Genomic DNA, 23487 nt, shown 5'->3' with positions numbered 1-23487 from the left:
GGGAAGAGGATCAGAGGGAGAAGCAGACTCCCTGCTGAGCAGGGAGCCCGATGCGGGACTCAATTCCGGGACCCCAGGATCATGACCTGAGCCGAAGGCAGTCGCTTAACCAACTGAGCCACCCAGGCGCCCTTGCTGCAATTTTAAAAACTCAGTATTAGCAGAGTACAAGGTGGTCTCTAGACCCGTTTCCAACCTGAGCAATTTCTGGGGACCCCGAAGTGTTTTGTGCAGCGGTGACTGAGCCACGTGCACGGGCTTGCGAGCCGGCTGTGAGGTGTCCAGGAATTCTGAGAGCTGGTTGTGACACACGGCCGTTATTAAAATCAAATTAAACTAATTAAATTATGTAAAACATGTAAATTATTAAAAAAAGGCAAGGTAATGAACAGTCACGCTTCGCGCCTCCTGATTAGTCATATCTTGCTGTTATCTGCGCCCTTATCTTGATGCAGCCGAGTCCGTGCCATCTGCCCGGTGGACGTCCCTGGGGGAGGGGATGTGACCGCGTTTCCGCACAGCTGGAAATTGGCTGCCACGGGCATATTTTCGTAGAAATTGGCAAATGGCACCCATCAAGACTTCTAACCCCGAGGAGCTGGTTGGTAAATCTCGACCAGTACATTCCTGTTATTATTATTATCTGATATTTACTACACTAGATATGGAAACTAGACACCACCTAAAAAAATTCTGTTGATGCAGTTTTCCTGAATAACAATCAACTGATTACACGTTAATACAAAGAATGTTTTTCGGTTTTTGTTGAGGTGGAGTGGAGTGCGGTGTTGTGTTGGTTTCAGGTGCACAAGGCGGTGACTCGGCAGTCCTGTGCGTCCGTCACGCTGCGCTCAGCATGATGACCTTATTCCATCTTGCTGACTGCATTCCCCACACTGTCCTCTCCACCCCCCACCTGCCTCCCCTCAGGAAACCACCAGTGTGTTCTCTGTATTTAAGAGTCTGTGTCTTTGTTCGTTTGCTTTGTTGTTTAGGTTCCACATATGTATGAAATCATGTGCTATTTGTCTTTTGTGACTGACTTATTTCGCTTAGCATAATACCCTCTAGTTCCGTCCACGTCGTTGCAAATGGCAAGATCTCATTCTTGTTGACGGCTGAGTAATATTCCATTGCGTACAGACCACGTCTTTATCTGTCGAGGGATACCTGGGTTGCTTCCGCATCTTGGTTACTGTAAATAATGCTGCAGTAAACATAACGGGTGCTTACATCTTTTCAAATTAGTGTTTTTGTACCTTTGGGTAAATACTTAGAAGTGGAGTCCCTGGCTCATAGGGTATTTCTATTCATAACTTTTGAGGGACTTCTATGCTATTTTCCACAGTGGCTGCACCCATTTACATTCATATAAATAACATTTTATGAAAAATAACATTTTTCCCCCCAAAACGAAATCCATTGAGAAGGGTGGTATTGCTTTCCACTGTTGCAGGTGTCCAAGGTGCCGGGCAGGAGGAAGGGGCCGGACTCTGGATCAGCTGCTGCACCCTGGCCACTGCACCTGCTGTTGCGGGGGGGGGGGGAACGCATGTGAAGGAGCTCCCCCCGCCCCCCGCATAGAACACGTGGTCCTCGCCACTGCCACAGCCAAGCCCTGGGGCAGCAGGGGTTGTGGGCGAGAGTGGAGCCGGGGCGGCGGCCACGTGGGGTTCTGCCTCCTCGGCCCCGACGGTCCGTGTTTCCCTGTGCGTGGCTCTCTCTCCCCGGCACGGTTCTGGAAACCCCCCAGCCGGGGGCTGGGGCAGAGGTCCCGCGCGCTGACGCATCAGATTCTCTCATCGCCGCGCTGTCGTGAGGAAAACCCTTCAAACACTTGGAAGCCGTCAGGCCTGCAGTGCTGTGGCTACGTGTTCCCCAGATGCTCATTTCTACTTCAGCTTGAACGTCAGCATTGGCAACAGAACCTATCGCTTGGCTTTTTCGGTGGCGGGCTTGCTTGTTGGGTTCTGAGAGAACAGCTGCCAGATGTTGGGTGCGCCCAAGCCGCCCTTCCCAGCCAACGCCGCTCCGCGTGCCCCGCGGCCCCCGAGCGCCTCCTCCCGGAGCACACAGGATGCTGGGAAGAGCTGAGGTTTGATACAGTTCATCTTTCGCCAGTTCCCAGGGCAGCGGCCTTCTCCATAAATCTGAGCACGTGGTGACAGAGGTGGCCGAAGGGGTGACCCAGTGCCCTCGGAGCCGCGGCCTGGTCCACGTGCACCATTATCTGCCATTGTGCTAAAGTCGACACAGGGACGAGGAGGATGATTGTGCAAATGGAGCAGACTGCGTGCCCCGTTCTGGGGGTTCTGGGGACCCCCGGGGTTCCCTGCGGGCCACTCTTTGGGAAGCAGTGCCCCACTCTGGTCTCTGCTTCCTTGGCTCAAGTCTGTGCTCTCCGGATGCTTCTTGTTCCTGCGGTTCTCACGCGGTGTGTTGTTCCTCTTGTGGGTCCCCCTCCGGACGGGGCTGCTGCAAGCATCTTCCCGTGCCCCTGGGGGCCTGGGAGGTGTTCCCTCTGGAGCAGAGCGGCTGGGTCCCAAGCTGTACACATGTGTCCTGCCTGTTCCCCCACCCCCACCCCCGGGGGTCGTTCCCAGCCAGCAGATGCCAGGGGAGAGGCAGACTTGCTGATGCCCGATGGTAGGGGTGGGGTGGGGCTGTATGCCCTGATTAAACAGACTGGCCCTGGGGGCAGGGGTCGAGTGGGCCTCTCTGCCCTGGCCCCACCGCCTCACCCAACCTGGCACTGAACAGTGTCATCCATCATCCATGAGTGGTCACCTGTGGCTAGTTCCCAGGACTTAATGTTGGCATCTGGGTGCATGTCTGAGCAGAGGCTGAACACCTGAGACAGGAGGTGCCCCCTCCCCACCTGGGGCCCTGCAAGGAGAAGCAGGCTCCGTTGGGGCAGCCCCTCCTACCCACAGCCCCCACCCTACAAGGCTGCTGACTCTGCTGCGGGCCCCCTAGACTGTAGGGGGCCCAGCGTGGCTGGAAGTGAGGGGCACCACGAGGGGCCCTGGCATGGCTCGAGGGGCAGGGGTTGGTGGCGAGGGGCTCAGCTCACACGGCAAGGTGCATCGGGGCTCATGCCAACAGCTGACCTCATGGTCCTTAACGGCCGTGCCCTGGCTTGCGGTGTGGCGCTGTTGCCTAATTAGGTTCTACTGTGCCAGCCCCGCCGAGCCCCACGCCCGGCCTGCGCCTATAGACGTGTCCAGGCACGGATCCTGGGCTGCTATTGTGGCAGGAAGCCGCAGTGCCTGCCCGGGAACCCGGCAGTAGCTTGGCTGGGACGGTGGCAGGAGCTTGTCCTGGCCTCGTGGGCTGCGTGGCCGAGGGGCTGCAGCGATCCGGCCGCCTCGGGCGAACCTGGGCCGGGAGACCCCACACCTGCTGGTGAGCCTGGAGCCGGGGTGTCCGGAGGGCTGACCGGAAGCAGAGGGTGGGCCTGTGAAAGGCTGCAGCGGGCAGAGCCGGGCTGGGGCTGGAAGGGACCCGTGAGTTCTGCGTGCCCTGGCCTTTGGGCCGCCTGGTCTCTCCCCATGCTCTTCTGAGGCACGGGACCCCAGAGAGCTCCTGGCCGGCAAGTTCTAGGTCTGCTGGAGGGAGTAGGCTAGGTGGAGGCCTGGGGGCTGGAGCGTGCCAGGATGAGGGAGGGACAGACTCCTGGGAAATTGGAGGGCATCCCAGGGGCCTGGGCTTCAAGAAAGTCATGCTGTAAGGCTGACCCATGGGGACCTGGGGAGAGGGGCCTGCCGCGGGGACCCTGGGCCTGCCCACCTTCAGTCATTCTTCCTACTTGGGCAGAGCATGGCTCCGGGTGTCTGGAGGGCCCAGGCCTCCTGACGTCCACCCCAGGGCTAGGCCCCGAAGCTCTGTCCTGGGTCCACCGGTCTCCCACCCCGGCCTCTGCAGCCTGTCTCTGGTCCCCAGGAGGAGGAAGTCCCTGGAAGGAGCCAGCCGGGGGTGTGAGGAGGGGCTGGATGGACGGAGTGGGGGCTCCAAGCAGGAGAGGAAGCTGAGCAGAGGCCGGTGCGGCTGAGACTGGGGGGAGCACAGGGAAGCGGGCAGAGCCTGGGGCCCCGTCGTCAGGGGTTTGGAGAACAAAGTGGCTCGATCCCCTGCACAGACCGTCAGGGGGCTGAGAGGGCCGAGCCCCAGGGCTGGGGGTGACGGTGCAGTGGGAGCCGAGGGCTGTGGACAGGGCGAGGGGGCAGTCTCCTCGGGCTGCTCCTGGGCTCCTCCTGGGCTCCGGGCTCCCCACCCCCACCCCGTGGCCCACAGCAGGCAAGCACCTCCTTCACAGCAGAAGGCTGAGTTCTGTAGAACGATGCCTGCTTTGCCTTTGAACTTCCTAGAGCTATGGAAAAGTCCCAGCCCAGAGCAAAGGTCACACTTTGGTGATGGAGCCATTGTTATGGTGACCAGCCCTCACCTGGGTGGGCTGTTTATCTCTGAGGGGTGGTGAGCTGGGCTGCCCTACAGCAGCCCCCCCCCCCCCCCCCCCCCGGAATCCCACCCCGGTGTCGGCCTGCATGGCTGGCCAGGCCTCACGCCCCCTGCCCTGCTCTCTCTCTAGGTGTGTGATGAGCCACAGGTCCAGCTTCTACTCCAGAGGGGGACGCTGGGGGCCCCGGGGCAGAGGGACCTCAGAGCTGCTTCTTCCGGCCTCCCGCAGGTGGCTGGCCCCAGCTGGTGAGCCAGGCCAGCCCCGTCTCTCGCCTGTTGCCCCCACCGCCGAGAGCCCTCCACCCCTCCGTGATGGTTCCCCCTCCAGAGGACCCGGGGCCCAATCTGAGGATTGGACAGTCTTTCCTGAACATCAATATTCTGCCTGTGGGTGAGTGAGGCCTCTGGTTGGGCACGGATGTGGTCCTGAGTCCAGCTCTCCCACCTGGGAGAGGGAGCTCTGCCTGCCCCCCCGGAACAGGTGGGCTGCCGTGGGGGGCGGGGCCCAGCACGCGATGCCAAGAGCGGCCGGTGTGGCCCTGTCCCCAGTGCACAAGGGTGACATGTCTTTGCTGGTCCTTTTCCAAGATGGGGGCTGAGGTGGCCCCACCCAAGGTCCCCTGGCTTTCCTCTAGCTGAACAGGAACTGTGGCCCCTCGAGTGTGTCGAAGGGAGGCTCTCCACAGCTTCAGGCAAAGGCCATGCAGGCTTCCTCCAGGGCTGGGGCAAGGGGTGGGAGACAGGGACCCAAGCAAGGTCACTCCCCAAGTCCCTGCAGCCCTGGGTGTGTCCTCCCTCAAGGGCCAGGGCTAGGGGTGGCAGAAGGAACAGACTTTCCTATTAGGAAGACAGCTTTGGGGCTGCCAGCTCGCCCATCAGCTCTGTCCATCTCAGTCGGACCCCTGGGATCCTGGGCCAGCTCAGGGGTCCTCAGCACAGCTGGGCTGTGCAACCCAGGGAGACTCTTGGCATCTCTGGGCCTGTCTTCTCTGTCCCTTCCCGTGGCCTGTTGGCAGTGAGTTCTGTGGTCTCTGGAATAGGGTAATGCTGGTTTGGAGCATGCCGTCTCCTCTCCCAGCTTCAGAAGAGATCTATCGCTATCACATGCACACTGTAAAGTGCTTGCATCTTAGGCGCTTGGCTAGATAAGGTCCTGCCACGTGAACTGGCCACGGAACCACCGCCTTATATTTGTTTGCGGCATTTCTGCTTCCAACATTTGGAAGCACACAGGTGTATAGGGGTACAGGTGAGCCTGGCCAGGTGTGAGAGCCCCTTGCCCGAGGGCAGGGTGGGTGCCTGCCCCTCCCCAGCAGCACAGGCTTGCCTGGAGACACGGGCTCCAGGGTCTCTCCTGCTGTATAATTTGCTCCGCGCCCTGCCAGAGAGGATCTGCCCACGTGGAAGAATTACATACCACTTGGGTGTGAGCCTGCAGGCTGGGCCCAGGCTCTCTGAGAAGTGAGGGGTTTATTCCCCTTCGGCCCCAGGACAGTTGGCTGCTGTGTCCTGAGTATCCGGCATGGGGGGCGGAGCTGGCGCCACTGGGGGCATCTGTCCCCAGTCCTGGGCCTCAGGCCCCCCAGGCCCCTCAGGGTGGGCGGAGCTGCTACCTGTCAGCTGGGGTCCTGACTCGGGAGTTGGAGCTCGGAGCCTGGGGGCCTGCTAGTGCCTAGCCTGTGTGTGGCGGCCCCGGCTCCTTCTGGCTCCTCCTTGGCAGACGAGGCAGCTGGTGGGACCCTGACTCAGCAATCCCAGAGGTGGGGGCGGGGAGCCAAAAGCGGGGGCCATCGGGGTGAGGCCCAGCCAGCAGGGCTTTGCGGGCCTCAGGGAGGTGGGGCGTGTGCGTGCGTTCACGTGCGCGTATTTGCACATGAGGACCTGCTCTCCCTGAGGCTCTCTGCTGCTCGCTCAGGGGCTTGCCCTCAGGGTAGCGGTGGTGGAAGCGCGCGTGGGCCCGCGTGCGTGGCATGAATTGGCGTGCACTCTGTGAGGGTCTGTGCACGTGTGTGTGTGTGTGGAGTGGGCCGCGTGTGTGCTCTGTGCACCCCTGCGCCCCGAGGGGCTGGACCTGGCTTGTTCTCCCACATTCCCCAGACATGCCCCAGCAGGTCTCCTCTGCTGAGGGGACACGTCTGCTCAGAGGCCCACAGCCCCCTGCCCAGGCTCTGGGGTTGCTGCTCGGCTCAGTCTGGGGTGGACGCCCAGAGAGAGCAGTAGCCGGACCAGAGGCCGCAGAGCCCAGACAGGGCCCTGGGGGGAAGCAGCGGGAGCCAGGGGCCACGGGGGAGGAACGGGCTCCACCCTCAGACTGCCGTCCCCGGGCCGTGTGTCCACCTCATGCTTTCTGTCCCCCGCTGGTGCTCTGTGCCCCCCTCCAAGCCTGGCTTGTGGGTGCTGATGCAGATGAGGCAGGCCCTAAGTTTGGTTCTGGGCCAAGGGCTGGGGTAGGGGTGCTCAGTCTGGCCCTGGAGGTCCTTCCGGGAGGCTCCCGGGGGCAGCACCACTGAGCAAAGGGAGGTTTTCCAGCCAAGAGGGCAGGAGAGGCCCTGGGGCCCCGGAGACGGTCTCCGAGCCTGTGGAGCCGGCCAGCATGCCCTGGAGGCTGTTTGGGGACAGTCAGTGGCTATAGGTTCCGTCTCCCTGGCAGTCAGGACGCCCCTCTGGCTTTGGACTGACTGATGTCAGGGTCCCTGGGAGCCACAGCACCTACCCTGGCTGCTGCCAGCTCTGTCCCAAGTGGGGGCCCCGTGGGTGTGTGGGGGTGAGGCTCAGAGCCGTGCCAGGAGGTACGTGACTGGGGTCTGCTCTGGGGCCCTGACCTCTGGGGCTTCGGGACCTGGGTCGGTGGTCTGTGTGGAGGCAGCGCCATAACCTGGAGCCTGCTCCGTACCACCCCCACTGGGACCCCCAGCCACATGTCCGCGATGGGGTGCAGGCCCCAAGTTCCAGGTGAGGAAGTGAGTGTGGCCTCAGCCCCTTGGGCGGGGGGAGAGAACCTCGCTTCCTGCTGGCGCTGGGTGCGTGGAGCTCAGGGGCCCAGGACCAGGGCCAGGACAGTGGGACAGTGTCTGGAACGTGGCCGTCCCCACGGCCCTTTGCTTACCCCAGTCCTCACAGGTTTCCATTCGAGCGACTCGGTCCTGTCGCGCAGGCAAAGGGTTGGGGAGACTGCCATGAGCCACTCTCTGACGCCCGAACACGAGGGTGTTGAGGGCTGGGGTGCCAGGCACAGGCTCTGAGAGGCCTGCAGAAGGAGGCCCTTCTGGGGGGCGGTGGAGACCTGAGCTCCCCAGTCTGGGCTCCTCCCTGGTCCCGGCAGCAGATGCACCAGGCTCTGCAGGTGGCCACCTCTTGATGCTTCTGGGGCCATGATGCCGGGTGGGCAGGGTTAGAGCCAGGCCTTCGGGGTTGGGCTGGACAGACACAAAGGGCATGCCCTGTAGGACAGCGGACGGGGTTGGGGGGGCGTGGGGGCGTGGCCCTGGACTCCTCAGCGGGGGGAGTAGGAGTGGCTCTCCTCTGGCCACCGGTCATCCCCTCCAGGGCTTTGGAAGCTGGAGTCTGTCCTCTGGGAGGTGAGGGGCCTGGCACCAGGTTCACCCATGGCCCCCAGGTGGCGTGCGTGCAAAGGAGACTGGCGCAGGGCTTCTCTAAAGGAGCTGGGCGGGGGGGGACACCCCGGGGAACCTGACATCTTGGGAGCCAGGAGCCGTCCTGGATGCTTCCGGGGGTTGCTGAGCCACCTGGCTGCCCCTGAGGCTGCCACTCCTACAGCCAGGTGGGGAGGGGACTGCCGTGCAGGTCCTTTCTCTTTTTGGGGGGGAGGTCCAAGCAGTGGCCTCCTTTCTCCCCCCAGCGCACAGAGGGCCTTGCGGTGGGAGAACTCAGGAGGATCGGCCCCGGGCCATAGGGGCCGTGCGTGCCCGCCGTCTCTGAGAACGGGCCGTCTGGAGCGGCCGGAGCTTTGCGGGCATGGCAGTGGTCAGGCCACCCGTGAGCTCACAGCTGGGGAGGCCGGGGCGAGCCGCCCCACTCCACGGCCCCACCCGGGATGCCGAGCCGTCAAGCTGAGCGGGGTCCTCCTTTCCCTGTGCCCCGTCCAGCCTGAGGCCGGGGCCTGGGCCAGCCCTGAGCTGTGCTGCTAATGCAGCACAGAGATGCTCAGATAACTTCAGTCACTCACTCAAGCTCACACAGCAAGATTTCCAGGGAGACGGTCCAGCCTGGGGAGGGTCAGCAAGAGGGTCAGGACACTGCGGGATGAACAAGGTCATGGCGTTGGACCCGACTGGCCGAGGGACCAGAGATGGCCAGGCCTCTCAGGCTGGAGCTGCCGGTCTTCCGGAGCCGGAGCAGTGGTCCTCCCTGGCCCTCCCTGGGCGTCCCCAGTACTTGGCTGAGGCACAGCTGGGCTCGGAGCTGACAAGTGCTGCTGTCTCCCTGTCCCCGCAGGTGCCCGGGTCGGGGAGGCTGGAGCTTATGTCCAGGTCTGCGTCCTTTCGGAGCCAGGGCTGGAGAGGTGGTGGTGGTTGCAGCCTCTGGGCCGGGAGGCGGGGAGGAGGGGAAGCAAGCGTGTGTCCACAAGGCAGGAGCAGGATGTGCGGACCTTCAAAGCGTGTTCAGATTCACTGCCTCCCCCTGGGACCTCCCACCAGCTCTGGGTTGGTAGTCTTGCTTGCAGTTCTTTCTTTCCTGACTATGAAAGCAAGAAGCAAAACTTGCTCAGAGGAGGTGCTTTGGAAAATCCGGGAGAATGTGGAGAAGAGACAGGACCCGCCACCACCGCCAGCACCTTCCGGGAGGCTCTGCGTGCGGGTCTCTGTGCTCTAGGCCCCATGCCCGGCCGACAAACCCTCCCCTGGGGCTGGGTCGCGGCCTGCACTCCCTTCAAACCTGTGCATTTTCTTCTGGAGCCTCAGTTTTCACGGCTGCCTCACAGTCGGGTGGACGAGACACAGAGGCCGCCGCTGAGCGTCTAGGAAACCTGGAAGCACTCGCAGTCACAGATAATGTCGCCCGGTCTGTGCCCCTGGCTGTGTCCTTGGAGGCGCGTGGCTTCCACACGGCGGCATCTGATGTGTGCACAGAACCCTTTGAAGCTCCCGCCTCCAGCCTCCTGCCTGAGCAGCCAGGCAGGAGGCGGGAGGCCGGAGACAAGGCTGTGTCCTCACTGCTGACTTTCCAGAATCAGCCACTGGAGCAGACCTTACCCCGGGGGCGGGGCACGCACTCCCCCTCGGGCACCCCGTGAGTGGGGAAGTGGCCACAGCGCTCCTTTGCCTTCGCTCCCCCAGCAGGGACATGTTCCCCCGGGGCAGTCTTGTATCCAGAGAGCAGCCTGGTCTGGGGAAGTAGCGTCAGGCCCTGCGCCTGAGTCAGCGGGATGGAGTGACCGGTGCAAAGGACTCGGAGCGCGTTTGCTTCCCTCTGGGGCCCGCTCACTCGCGTGGACACAGTTCTATCAGGTGGCCAGTTTTGGGGGGAGTGTGGGAAGGGTCTCTCCCCCCAGCAAGGAGAGACACACCAGGCTTCTGGGTTTCCTAGAACAGGTTCCCGGAACCTTGCTGGGTGCGGGCCCTCTTCCCGGCGCCCTGTGGGCTGACACTTCTTGTCCTCGTGAGGCCGGCCAGGTTGGGTGAATGCAGCCGTGAGCTGTTATGTCTGCAGGAATCCACCCTGTGCCTGGAACCACAGGGAGACTTGAGCCTCCAGGCTGGGGTCCCCCAGAAGAAGTGTTTTCCCGTGGCCCAAAGCTGGCTGCACAGGGGAGATTCCTTCTGACGGGCATGGAGCTTGCGGCTCCCAGCTATCCATGGACGTGAGCCTGATGTGCGTCAGAGCCGTGCTGGGCCCTGGGACAGAGACCTGACTTTGCTGGCAGATGGGGAGCCAGATGGACTGAGACCTTCCGGCCCAGTCTGCAGGGAAGCGAGTGGCCCAGGCGAGGCCAGGGAGGGGGCCTCTGCATCAGGGAGGAGGGAAGGGGTCACTGGTCAGAAGCAGGGGATGGAGCTGGTGGTGGTCCACAGGTTGTCTGGAGGCCGGTGGATAGGCCAGGCTGGGTGGGTGCTGTGGCGGGCGGTCTGGGGGTTGCTTCCTGCGGGGAGAAAACCTGGTTTTGCGGCATTTCCTCAGTGAGGCCAGGGGAGCCCATGGCCTGACGCTCTGGGCCTGGGACTCCTCTGGGCTGGGGGCTGGCTCTTTGACCACCCTGGCGGGCCATAGGGAGCCAGCCCAGCCAGCATCAAGCTGAACAGAAGGTGTTTTGGGTTTCCCTGAGACTGGAGGGTGGGCAGGTGCTCGTAAGGTGGGGATGCTCTCTGAAGGGACTGGGGAAGGGCATCCCCTGACCAGGCTCCGTGCTTTGGGTTGCAGGATCTCCCTGTGTGCGGCGCCTGGGGAGGGCGGTGTTGGGAGCAGGTCCTCCCCGTAGGGCTTGAGGGCCAGGTGGCTCTGCCCCGCGGATTCCAAGAGGGAGGCTGGGCTTCTGGCCCTGCCCAACCCTGGGGGCTCCTGCTCTGCCCAGCACAGGGTGGAATTTACTGCCTGCAGGACTCAGAGGAGGAAAGGTGAGGGCCATTCCCCCCCCCGCCCCGGGGCCAGAGGAGTAGCCCCTCCCTGTCCCTGTCACCAGCTGCCAGGTGCCGCGGGGCCGTGGGGCTCAGGCTTCGCTGTCCCCCACCCCCCAGGACTCACCCTGGAGCCCAGAGCCCTGAGGGCAGGGCGGCCCCGTGGGGGGGCAGACGGCGGGCACTGACATGCGCTGGCCTAGGCCTCTGTGCCTGGAACAGGCCTCGAGGGAACAGCGAGCCCAGACCTGGCCCGTGGGATGAAAGGGTCTTTCCAGCCAGCCGGGAAAGAGTAGATAAGCATCAGCCAGGCAGCACTCCACCCAGCGGGGCGGGGGTGCTCTTCTCTGAGCCTGGCCAGCAGCCTCTCCCACCTGGGGGTCACCCCCATTCATGGTGTCCTGCCCCCACTCCTTCCCCAGCTCACCTGGGACCTCCTGAGGCCTGCTCTGCCTGAATCGCTCAAGCCTATCTGCACTGACAACCCTACCCCAGACTTGCCCCTCCCAGCTTCCCTGTCACGGCCAAGAGCACCCCCTGGTCCTGTAGCCCAGACCCTGCTCCTCACTGTTCAAGTCTCCTCACCTCCCTCCACCTTTACAGCCATGCCCTGTCCGGACCACCTCTGTGTCTGGTGCCCCGGCAGCCAGACTGCCTGCTTCCTGCAGCCCCCCTTCCACTTCCACCCCACCCACCCCGCCCGCAACCACAGACCCCAGTGATCTCCTAGACCTGACCTGTGAACACCTCCTTGCTTTGATCTCTAAGACCCTTAGTGATCTGGACCTGGCCCTTGCCTCCCTCACCAGCCCCTCTCCCTCTGCTTACCCCACGCCCACTGGGTAAAGCTCGGCACCCCCACCTGAGGCCCCTTCCTGCTGTGCCCCTCTCCAAGAGCCCACCCAGGGGCAGCCATTATAGTTTTTGTAAACTACATGGGGAGTAGTTTGGGTGCATGTTTTATGCTGGTCAGTAGGCAGAGACCTACTCCAGGGCTGGGGGCTTGGGATGGGGTCACACTGAATTCCTAGCTGCCCGGCTAGGTGCCCTGGGGACATGCAGGTTACAGGAAGGAGTGAGTGAGCAGGCCTAGCCACCAGCCTGGCTGTTGTGTGGGGGGCATCGTTGCTTCAGGGCTGAGAAGGGGGGCCAGGGCCCAGTGCCCCCCGCTCACAGACACCCCGGGTGGCTGAGGGATCAAGGGTCTGTGGGAAAGCCTCTCATTGTGCCCTGGCCACCCTCTCCTTCTTGCCCCCTCCCCCCTCCCCAAGACACACTCCCCTCCCCCACCTCTCTCCCTCCCTGTCACCTGCATCCTTCCCTTCTCCCCAGAGCTACCCCCAGCACCCCCTGTAGGCCACATGGCAAAGGCAGAAGCAGAGCTGGGGTGCCCATGGGGAGGCCTGGGAGGGGCTGTCAGCCTCCACCCAGGGATGACGAGAGGGTACCTCCAGCTCCCCCTGGCTTGGCGGGGAAAGCCCCCACCTGGCTGCCCTCTGGGGCCTGAGCCCTGGCACCACCAGCACCTCCTCCCAGCTCGCTGGCTTCCGTGTCCACGTGGAGACATGTTGCTGACTGCCAGGCCCATTTTCTCCTCACCCGGCCTGGGGTCACTTGGGCTGGGACCAGCCCCCAGCCCACTGTGTGCTTCTGTACACCAACCTCCCACCTCCCCACCCCCCTGCCACGGGGAACTTGCCGTGGGTTTGCCCTGGGGCGGCCAGGGCATCATGGAGCTTTTCTAACCCCCACCCTCCTGAGCTGCGCTGCCCTGCCCAGGGGTCTGGGCTGGCCTGGAGGAGCTGCGACTCCGGCCCTGTGGATGGCCGGCTGTATTAGACGTGGCCTTGACCCTGCCCTGACCCAGCTTATGGACCCTCCCCTGACCTACCAGAGTTAGATGGAAACACCCATCGCATCCAATGACAGAGGCCCTTTGGGGGCAGGATACCTGGTCTCCAGGAGCCTGAGGCGGATGCCTTCTCCCCGTGCCTCAGTTTCCCCCTCTCAGAAAAGGTATTGGGAGTCAGTGATCCCTGAGGGCTGGCAGTGCCTTCGAGACCTTTGGCTCATCAGAGATGGCCCTCCCAGAGTGTCCTCACCCCTCCTCTGGTGGGCACCACCTTGGCGCAGCACAATGCTTGTGCGGGGGGCCAGGCCGCACAGGTGTCCTCCTGAGCCCGTGGGAGAGGCCTGGCACAGCACTCATGCCAGTGCTGGGCAGGCGTGGCCCCGGGCTGTCCCCCAGCTCCAGACTCCGTGTGTGGGAAGCAGGAGCGGGCCGAGCTGACACCTGATCCCTGCACGCTGTCTGGAGTTCTGACGAGAACGGGACGTCTTAAGACCAGATGCTGGTGAAAAATGAAACACACACTTTCTAAATTTAGCCAGTTGAGAATTGCACATTTACCCAATTAGGCGTATTGATTCGGCGTGCGCGCCCGGCCCCCCCCCCCCACTTGCCGTGCCGCCAGCTGCCTCCACGCGTGCCTCTCTGGGCCCGTGTGTCCTCGCGGGGCTCTCACTGGGCACCCGTTGCTCCTGGAGGCAGCACCGCCCGTGGGGACAGTCTCAGTGTACTGGGGGCACAGCTGGTCAGTCTGGTTGGACACCTCTCCGCCAAGGCCGAGGGGACACATGGCTGAGGCTGCGCTGAAGCGGGGCCCAGCCCATGCGTGTGGGAGAGCGGTGGGCACGTGGTGCCCTGCCTGCAGGGCCCTCATGATCTTCCTAGGCAGCAAGACTCAAAACAAGGGCAAGCCCCTTGTGACATGGTGTGTGAAATTCTCTGCTCAGACTGGGGATGCTGCAGTCTCACAGGGGGTGAGCTTGAGGGACAAGGCAAGCAGGGAAGGCTTCCTGGAGGAGGCACCTTGCTCCAGGCCCTGGAAACCAGGCAGTGGGGCCCCCTGGGTACCAGGCTCAAGGGCCTGATGTTGCTTGACAGGAGAGTAGAGTCCTTGAGGGTTTGGAGCCAGGAACAGCCTGGTCAAGCCTGTGTTCCACAGCGTAGGGGAGGCCGGAGGCCAGAGTGGGTCTGCGAGACGTGGGAAAGGAAGACGGGCCAGGGCAATGCTCAGTGGGGGGGAAGGAGGGCTATGGGGGCGAGCAGGCTGTCCCTGCTGCTGGAGTTGCTCCCGGAGCACCTGGTGGTCACAGTGGGCACGTGCACACACCACACGCCCCGCACGGCGGCCTCTCCCCGTCCACATGGCTGGCCAGCCCAGAGGCCCCGGGCCCCGCCTGCCCAGACACCCTCCTCTGCTTCTCACGATGTTTGGAGTCTCTGGCTCAGAAGACAGGTTTCTTTCCTGGTGGTTTCCAATCTGTATATCCCAGTTTTGCTCTGAGCAGGAGGAGTGTGCGGGTTTCTCTGTTTCATTGTCTTGGTTTCTGTGTCTCTGTCTGTCCCTGAGCCTTCTTCTCTGGGCCGCACCCCCAAGGCGTGCTGGGATGCTGCCGTGCCCAGGCAGCCCCGCCCCCAGGATTGGTGTCTCTGTCCCCTGAGATCAGCTGAGCCCCACGGTGCCAGGGGAAAAGGTGTGCAGGTGTGCATGGTTGGAGGTGCCGCCTACTCTGGCCTGCACTCAGCCCGAGGGCTCTCAGCCAGGCAGTGACGGCAGGGGTGCCTGGGGCTGTCACTCTGAGGAAAGTCTTGGAGGGCTGGGGATGAGCAAAGTGCAGAAGGAAGCCCCCAGCCCCTGCCCGGCCAGGCCCTGCTGTGATGTCTCTGAAGCTGAGTGTGGGTACCCATGAGTATGATCCCCAAACGTCATGGGTCCTCAAGCGAGAGTCTCATCCTGGCCTGGGTGTGGCTCCTGCAGGCTCCTGAGCATGTTCTAGAGGCTCTGTCACCCACTTCACCCTCTCTCACATCTCAGAGTCCTGGCCGCTCAGGGGTAGGGGTGGGGGTGGGGAGGAGACACAGCAGCATGGCCCTCCCTTGTCCTGGGCATTGGGCCCCCTGCCTGTCAGGGTGGGGTGTGCTGGGGGCGGGCGGGGGGGGGTGCAGAGAGCCTTAGAAACAGGAGGTCTTATACCCGGAGAAACTGAAACCCAAAGAAGGGAGGGGTTTGGCTAAGGCTCGTCGTGGTCTCCCCTGCATCTCTCTTCCTGTTGTCTCTGGCCCAGGGCCAGCTGGTGGGGGGCTTGGCCTCTCTGGACACTGTTGCCCGGCTGGACATGTTCTCTTGATCTGTTCCCCTCTCTTCCCCACTGTTGCCTGCTGCAGAAGGGGGTGGGAGGTGGGGGTCCCCAAGAAGCATGGTTTGGTGGGGAGGTTCTGTGAGAGAGGGTCCCAAAGAGTTCAGGGCTTGTCTCTGTTGCTGCTTTGGGGGCCCTCCAAGACCTGGAGCAGGGTGAGGGGGACATATGCTGAGATCGTGGCCTCCCTGGGGTATGAGGCCAGTTTGGGGAGGGGAGGCCATGGGCCAGCCCCCACTGTTGCTCTTGGTTCCATTTCCAAAACAGCAGGGGGCAGCACCCCTCCCCCACCCCGGGCTCTGCCCCCCCCCCCACCCCGGGCGCTGCCCCCCCATGGGAACTAAGCGGTGCCTCGTGCCTGGTAGGGGAGCTACCATCCCTCAACCCACCAGGACTGGACACTTGTGCGGCTTTCTCCACTTTCTCCACCTTACATCTTGGGGGAGGGGTAAAGCCAGGCAGACACCCCTGTCTCTCTGCGCTCACCACCCGCTCCGCAAGCGCCCAGCCGCTGGATGGGGAAGCGGTCCTCGGTCCGCCCCCTTCCCAGTCCCCGGTCCGCCCCCTTCGCAGTCCCACCGCCTGGGGCCACGCAGAGGGGCGTGTAGAGGGGAAGAAGGGGGAACAAGGAGGACGCATCTCTGCGGGGGAAAGCCTGCTGGCCCCACTGTGCGCCCCGACCTGCGCCCCGCTTACGTCCCGCTCTACACCTGGCTCTGCGCCCCGAGCCGGGCTCTGCATTCGGTGCTCCTCGACTCTGCGCCCCGCGCCCCGCTCTGCGCCAGCCGCGGAGCCCGCGCCCCCGGCCCCCACCCCGCACGGGGCGGGCAGGGGGTGTGGTGCGGGCGGCACGAGTGACAGCGCTCTCCTCGCGCGGCGCCTCCACGGGGCGCAGTGTCAGCGCGCACAGCCCGCCGCGGGCCGCCCAGCCTGCGGGGCGATGCAGCCCGCGCCCCAGCCCGCGCCCGAGCCCGAGGCCGGCTGCTGACTGCGCCCCCGCCCCCGCCGCCCCCACCCCCCGCCGCAGCCGCCGCGGAGACAATGGACGCGGGAGCCGCCCCGCGGAAGCACAGTAGGTGCCGCGCCGCTCCCGGTGCTGCGCCCGGGTCTCGGTGGACGCGCGGGGGCGCCGCTGCTCGGGGCGGGTCGGGGCCGGCGCTGAGAGGGGGCGCCCGGCTGCCTCCGCTGCGCGGCGGAGCGGTGGGGCTAGCGGCCTCCGAGGTCCAGACCCCGGAGGGAGGGCTGGGATCTTGGAGGGGGCGGGCGGGGGTGTCGGTGCGGGATCGCGTCCTGGGCTCTCTTGGAGGCCGCAGGTGCGCGCGGAGGCATCTGGGGCTACCCCTTGCGAACTTTCCTCGCCTGGTTTAGGGTGGATAGGGCCCTGGGGCTGTGCCCCTGTGCCAGGCTGAGCCCTGCTGAGCCCAGATAGGGCACCCTGTCCCCTCACCGGGTGTGGATGGTGCAGGGGGGGGGGCACGGCCATCCATCTGGTCCGCAGTGAGGTGCTGGGTGGAGTGTGGCCACCGTTGGCCTGGGCCCGTCTGCTTGGCTGCAGGTGATGCTGTGGCCCCTGATCGGCACTAGCAGGGGGGTGCCGTGGGACCTGCCCTGGCAGGGGACCCAGCCAGGCTCCGGGGTGGCCCTATCCAGGCTGTCTGTAGGGTGCCAGTGCTGATGGTGGGAAAGCAGTACCTCCTGGAGTTCAGGGCCGGCTGACAGAGCTATGGGGCACCCTTTAGGGTAGGTGGACGCTTCTGGAGCCGGCAGAGGGAAGATGCCAGGGGCACAGGAGGTCTCCCCTCCCCTCCCCTCTACCTCCACCCTGCCCAGTGACCCTGGAGGCAGACAGAATGACCGCTGACTCCCCAACCAGGATGGCCTTTCTCCCATGGCCTTCCCACCCCACATCCATGGAACTGTACCTTGTTTGTGTCCTTTCTGTGCCCTATGCCCTGATCTCCCAGAGGTGATGCTCAGCTCTCCTGGCACCTGGGCCACGGTGCCAAGATGCTTGTCCTGAGGAGCCCATTTGGGTCCTGCCAGGGTCCTTCAAGCCCAAAGACTCAATCAGGGAGCTGTAGCCACAGAGGGGAGTTCGGGCCCCTGAGCCTAGGGGGCAGGTCAGAACTGGGGACAGGAGCTGGCATATCTGCCCCAAGATCCAACTGTGGCCCCTGCCTGGGGGAGCAGAAGGGATGGGCTCTGTAGCCTCCCAAGGCCCCACTTCATCGTAGTTCTCGCTGAACTTAACCCACGGCCATGTCCTCTGCGTGGCCCTAAGGAGAGGGTCTGGGGGTTCCAGAAAGGAAGGGTGTGTGTGGCAGGTGGAGTGTGTGCTGTTGTCTGACTGAAGGGTCCTTCAGCCCCCTTCCCCAAGGCTGAACATGTTGGTGGCCCAGTCCTGGCCTGTCCTGGCCTGTGCCTGGCCAGAGGCTGTGACTCTGCCCTCCACCCCTGCCCCCCCCCACCCCCCAGAGGCAAGAGAGCTGACACTTGTTGGGGGGTTGGGACTCAGTGTGAGCATGTGCTAGGCAGTGCCCTCTGTGCCTGGGGCTTCCCAGAGGGTGGGCCTGGTGGCCTTCACGTCTTGGACCCTGGCCCACCCGAGCTTCGAAGTGAGCATGGAGCTGGGGTGGGGTCTGCCAGGGTCCTGCGGGTCATCCGGCCTCCAGCAGCACCGATGGGGCTGCTGTTGGGAAACAGCTGGGGGCACAGGGGAGGATGTGTGACTAGCCGTGACCCCTCCTGAGTGTGGTCAGCCAGGGACCTCCTCAGCTGGTGCCTGAGCCAGGTCTGCGGGGTCCCATAGGTGCCAGAGGGGCCTGTGACCCATGCAGACCCCCTGGTGGGGACGGGTGGCCTGGTCCCGCCCAGGCCCTCACTCCCTGAAGCTGAGAGTTCGGGTTACATAACCCCCCCCCACCATTGTTGTAAGTGGCAGGAGCCAGGTTTGACAATAGGAGTTGTAATTGGATTTTAATTTTTCATGTTTGCAGTAGATGAAGAGCTGCGGGCCCACTGGTACATATTCTGTTACACTGTGCCTAATAGGGCTACTTCATTAGCAGGTCACTGTCCTGTCGGAAGGAGGGAGTCAGGCCCAGAGACCCACGGGCTGCCTGCCACCCACTCCAGTGTGGGGCAGGGCAAGGGCTGGGCTGCCAGTGGGGACTCCTGTCATCACTGGCCCCCCTGCCCCTCCCTCTTGTGCACTCATGTCCATGGAAGTCCCCAGGCCCTGTGTGCTGAGAAGGGGCAGCCGCTGGAGGCTTGGGATCCCAGCCACGGGAAATCCAGCTTCCATCGCAGGCCTGGCCAGGCTTTTTGACCCCAAGGACCATTGGGTACAGATGGCCCTGGACCTTTGGGGCTCTGCCTGCCTCTCCCAACTGCCCGGCCAGCCCCTGGGAGCCAGGAGTCTGTATGTGACCCAGTTTCCCAGGTGCTGGGGGTCAGTGCAAACCTGGCTGCCCCTCGGGCCTCCAGGTGGCCTCAGGCCCTGGGCGGAAGCAGGACCTCTGTGCCATCGGCCCCATCCCCCACTCCCAGCTTGAGGGGTCCCGGGAGGCAGGACAGCTCCGTCCCCCTGCACTGCCCGCCCTCTGGATTATTCTTAGGTCTGTTGTATAACAGGCACAGCCAGGGAGCAAGTGCTCCTGGGAGCTGTCTCCAGCCACCGCCCGCCAGCCACGAATGGAGCTTTTGTCCCTTCTACCTGCCCAGCGCCAGGGACAAAGGAGGCTGCCTGTTCACCGAACCCAGCCGAGAGCTGGCCAGCCTGGGCTGTGGAGAGGGGGCCTGGGGCCAGCAGAGGCTCCCGGGCTCCTGGGAGCTGAGTCTGGGGGCCTCAGCCTGCATGAGTGCGTGTGTGTTCTCCCGGACACGGTGGTCTTGGGAGGGCGTCCGCCCCAGTCCCGTCTGGCCCCTCGCAGCCTTTCTTCCTGCCTTCTTTCCACCCCCTCTATGCTCCCAGCAGCCTCCAGGGATTGATTCTGGGGTCTCCACCCCCACAGAGCAGAGCAGGCTGCTCACCTGTTCCTCAGCGCCTGCATCAGACCCCGGTGGGCGGTGGGCGGGAGGCTCCAGGAGGATGGGGCTGGAACTGGCAAGCAAGCTGCGCCTAGAGAGGCCTGGGGCAGGGCGTCCACTCGGCCCAGTCTGAGTGGGAAAGGCCCCGGAGCACTCAACTCAGCTGGGTCCTGGGCGGTCCTCACCTCCCCCTCCCCTGCCGGACCTGCGTGTGGACACCGACACTCATATACATGTGCACAGACACGCAGTCACAAGACCAGAGGCCTCCGGGCTGCTCAGGGGAAGGAGGTGAGCTGGCTGGCATATCGGGTCCCCCACTTTCCATCCTAAGACTCTGCCGTACTCAGAGGGGACTTGGCAGCTGGGCCAGTGTGAGGAGCTGGGAGAGACACAGGCCTGATGGGAACTCCAGGGACAGCGGGGCCTGAGCCACCGACCCTGGGAGACGGAAAGGCAGGGAGGGGTGGAGGCCGTCTCTGAAACATCCCTCTGCTCTGTCTCTCAGGAAGAGCCCAGGGAGGCCTCTGACTCAGGCTAGGCACCTGCCTCCCCCAGCGTTGCCTCTCCTGGTCCCCTTACCGGCTGTGGTCACCTAACCAGCTGTCCCTTCGTCCTCCTCTAGAGAGCTTGGGTTCTGATCAAACCATCCCCACAAAGCATGCAGCTCCTGCCAGTGTTGGGGGCCCCAAGGCCGCTGTGGACCTCGTGTAAGGTGGCCCCCAGGCAGCTTGACCCAGCAGAGGCACCCACCTTATCAGGAAGGCTGCTTTCTCCGTGAACCCCACAGGAGATGCTCCTCCAGACCAGCCTGAGAGGGCCTCGTAGTGCCCGCGGAGGCCAGAGCAAATGAGCACGGGAGCCCCAGATCAAAGTGTCTAGGGCTGCGCTCCCTCCAGAGGTTCTAAGGGAGGATCCTCCCTGCTTCTTCCAGCCCTGGGGGCCCCCGGAGTCCCTCCAATCTCTGCCTCTGTCTTCACATGGCCTGGTCCCCCTTGTGTCTTCCCCTCCTTCTTATAAAGACACTTGTCATTGGATTTAGGACCCATCTGGAGTGATCCAGGATGAGCTCATCTCAAGATGCTTAACTTGATTACACCTGCAAAGATCTTCTTCTGCATAAGTTCTGGGATGTGGGTGCATCTTTTGGAGGCCACCACTCGGCCCTCTATAACGGTTGTGTTGTGCACCCACCATACCCCTGCCCTACACTTGAAAGCCAGAGGCGGGGCCAGATCTCACACCCCGGGGCCCCACAGGCTGAGGACCTGCTGAGTGCATGAGCAGAGCTGCTCCACACAGCCCCTGACTGGCCTTCCTCCTGGGTCCCCACCACCCCAGGCTCTCCTTGGGCTGGGCACGGGCTCCAGAGGCTCCTGAGGGAGGGTGGAGATGTGCCCTGGAGGTCCTGGCCTCCTGGGGGGATGTGGAGGCCCTCCCTCAGTGAATAGCTGCTCCGGGATCCTGCCAGCCACTGGTCAGGGCCACTCCAAGGGGTGGGGTCTCCCAAGTGCCGTTTTCATCAAAGCTGGCTATTTTGCTGGTGAGGGGAGGGCCAGCCTCGGTGGGCTGAGCGGCGGCCTGCAGCCTGCGGTCTTGGGGTCTTGAGTGCATTTCTGTACCAGGGTGGATCCAGCAGCCCCCTGGGGCACTGGTCAGTGACTCTGCCTAGGCACCCCTGGCCTCAGCATGGCCCTGAGCGGCCCTCGAGCTGTAAGGGGCTTTGGGTGTTACCTGGGAGCACGGAAAACAGCCTGGAGAGAGGTGGGGGCATTTCCCTACCCTCTAGAGATGGGCCTTTGAACCGAAGTCCCAGGTGAAGCTGCCAGCTGAGGGCCACCCTTGAGGAAACTCAGGTGTGAGGGCGCGTGGAGAGCGGAGATCGGGTCCATGCGGGGCTCTGCCATTGCAGGCTGGCTTTTGCTGGAAGGTGAAGCCCAGGCCCTGCCCAGCTCAAGGCCAGGGCTGGGAGGACCCCCAGAGTGGGGCAGACTTGGGTTGGCTCCCCGTTCTGCCACCAGCCCCTGTGTGGCCTTGGGCAGGGGACCTGGCGTGAGCATCTTCACCTGTGCCGCGGGCAGGGGGCCAGAGGCTGTGTGCAGGGTTCCGACCCAGCCGCCGCTGGGCACCACGGCTGCTTGCCCTCCCTGACCCCCCAGGAGCAAGGCTGAGAGGCCAGGGCAGTGGCCGAAGGGGCCTCCTCCCACCCTGCTCCCTGGTACTCTCCCGAGCCAGCTGTTCCCTGGACAGCCACCCGCCCTCGGCTCCTCCTGCTAGGGCGCAGAGGTGAGGGGTCAGGAGGCTAGCTCTGGGCCGGTGGGCCTCGGTGTCCCTGCGTTCAGACCCTGGGTCACGAGGCTCCTTGGGATGCAAGTGAGCCACTGGTCTGTACCCAGGGCCGTGGCGACCCCACCGGGCTTTCCCGCCTGCTGGACCCTGCAACCCTGAGGCTTGTCAGAGACAGGCCCGCCGGGCGAGCTGTCCTGCTCTGTGGCCAAGCCTGGAGATGGAGCATGGCAGGGTATGGGGGGCCCTCCTGCCAAGAGCCTGGTTCCTTCTTCCTTCATTGGTGGTCTGTCCAGCGCAGGATGGTGGCCCTCTGGGCACCTCCGTCACTAATCACGAAATGCTCCACTTTCTCAGAGCCTCTGATTGCCCCCCCCCGCCCCGCCCCAAGGATAGCGAAGACGCAGACCCTCGGGGATGTCTCCTGTAGCCTCCAGAGATTATAAAGGGGCTAATTCACAAGCCTGGTCCTGCTTAACACCTCCACCCTCACCTGGGTCCCTCCCTGGGGACACCTGGGCTGGGCAGACAGGGCCCTCTAGAGGCCACGTGTGAGGCCAAGTGTGGGGCCGCGGCCAGGGAGGACCTGCTGCGGGAGCTGGGCCTGTTTCAAACCCCAGCCCTGCCACTCCCTGGGCTGTGCATTCCTCGGCCAGACAGTGGCCTCTCTGAGCCCCAGGTCCTCATCACTGTAGGGAATTCGAGGGACATGCCAGGGGGTGATCCCTCCACCAAGGCTGGGGCTTCTTGCTAGCTCCCGGGAGGGTGACCCAGGGGGGCCTTGCTTGGCCCTCTGAAAGTGGGACTTGGGTACAATTTGGGACAGCCCCAGATGGGGGATGAGGCCGTGGGCCCCGTGGGCCAAGAGGAAGGCTGGGGCACCACCAGCCTCCCCAGGTCCTACTGCCTCGGAGTTGAGGGTGGGGTGGGGGGTCTAAACCATGAGGCCCGGAGCCCAGAGCTGCGTGGGTGCTCGGTGGTCCCTCCCCACCCCTGGTGGGCTTCGCTAGCTCTTTTGGGTCTTGTCACCCTCTGCTGCCTGGTTATAAACAGGAGTGTCTGTGCACAGAGCGGGCGCTCACTGCGTCCCTCACGGAAGGTGTCCTGGAGGCCCTGGGCACACCGACCATGGCCTGGGGGCCCTGTCTCCACCTTCCATCTCAGTGGGGAGAAGCGGATGGCTCGCAGGACTCTACCCATGGGCCCCCCGGGCCAGGCCCTCCAGGCCCTGCTGCCTTTGCCGTCTGCCGGCAGGGGGGACCCTCCATCCTCTGCGGCCCCTCTGTCTGCACTAGAGACGAAAGCCACGCCCAGCATCCAGGTGCCGCGGCCACTTTCCGGGGTCCTCCTGGCCATGGGCAGTGCTCCCTGCGATGCCCTGTCCTCACTCCAGCAGAGCCCGCTGGTGGGACCCCTCGGGACGTGTGTCCCACGTGTTCCCCTCGCAGTAGCCTCTGGCTCCAGCTCCCAGGACTGCGGCCCCATCAGGGCGCAGCCTGACGGAAAGGCCTTCCTCCGTCCCTCCAGTGGGGAGGGGGCAGTGAGGGGAGCCGTCCAGAGCCCGAGGACCAGACGCCTCCTCACCCGGCGCCACGCCTGGGCCTCGCGGGGGTCTGGGCTGCCTGCCGCGGAGCACACCCCTTGACCACCAGAGCTAGTTCCTGAGCCGCCAGTCCGTGGCCCACTTCCTTCGGGCTGTGGGGGCCGCGGCAGCATTCCAGACCCTCGGGGGGTGGCCTTCCTCGGGCACCCCTTGATGGGCTTGGGGCTGAGAGAGGGACAGGCAGGGGCTCAGGCCACCCCCCAGAACAAAGCGTCTGTGCTCCTGAGGGGCTGAGTGGACCGTCCGAGTGCACTCTTCCTGGGACCCGTCCTGGTCACCCTCATGTAGCCAGCACCCCCGCAGCCACCCCTCCAGCCTGGCGTGCTGTGGCGCGGC

General features: G+C 64.0%; 1 protein-coding gene across 1 annotated transcript in view; it reads left to right on the top strand.

Annotated features, from left to right (window-relative positions):
• The first annotated feature begins 4770 nt into the window (after positions 1 to 4770).
• The window catches only part of PLCH2 (phospholipase C eta 2), a 62830-nt gene continuing 44113 nt past the window's right edge, over positions 4771 to 23487 (top strand). Inside the window, exon 1 of the mRNA XM_088022644.1 lies at positions 4771 to 4849. Within this exon, the coding sequence (XP_087878770.1) occupies positions 4771 to 4849 (79 nt within the window). The remainder of the gene's footprint in view (positions 4850 to 23487) is intronic.

Source organism: Eumetopias jubatus, unplaced genomic scaffold, assembly GCF_037043125.1.
Source record: "Eumetopias jubatus isolate StellerSeaLion01/CBP00866 unplaced genomic scaffold, mEumJub1_p1.0 scaffold_4, whole genome shotgun sequence".
Taxonomy (NCBI): domain Eukaryota; kingdom Metazoa; phylum Chordata; class Mammalia; order Carnivora; family Otariidae; genus Eumetopias; species Eumetopias jubatus.
The sequence above is the reverse complement of the archived record's forward strand: the minus strand, read 5'-3'. Positions and strand labels throughout refer to the sequence as shown.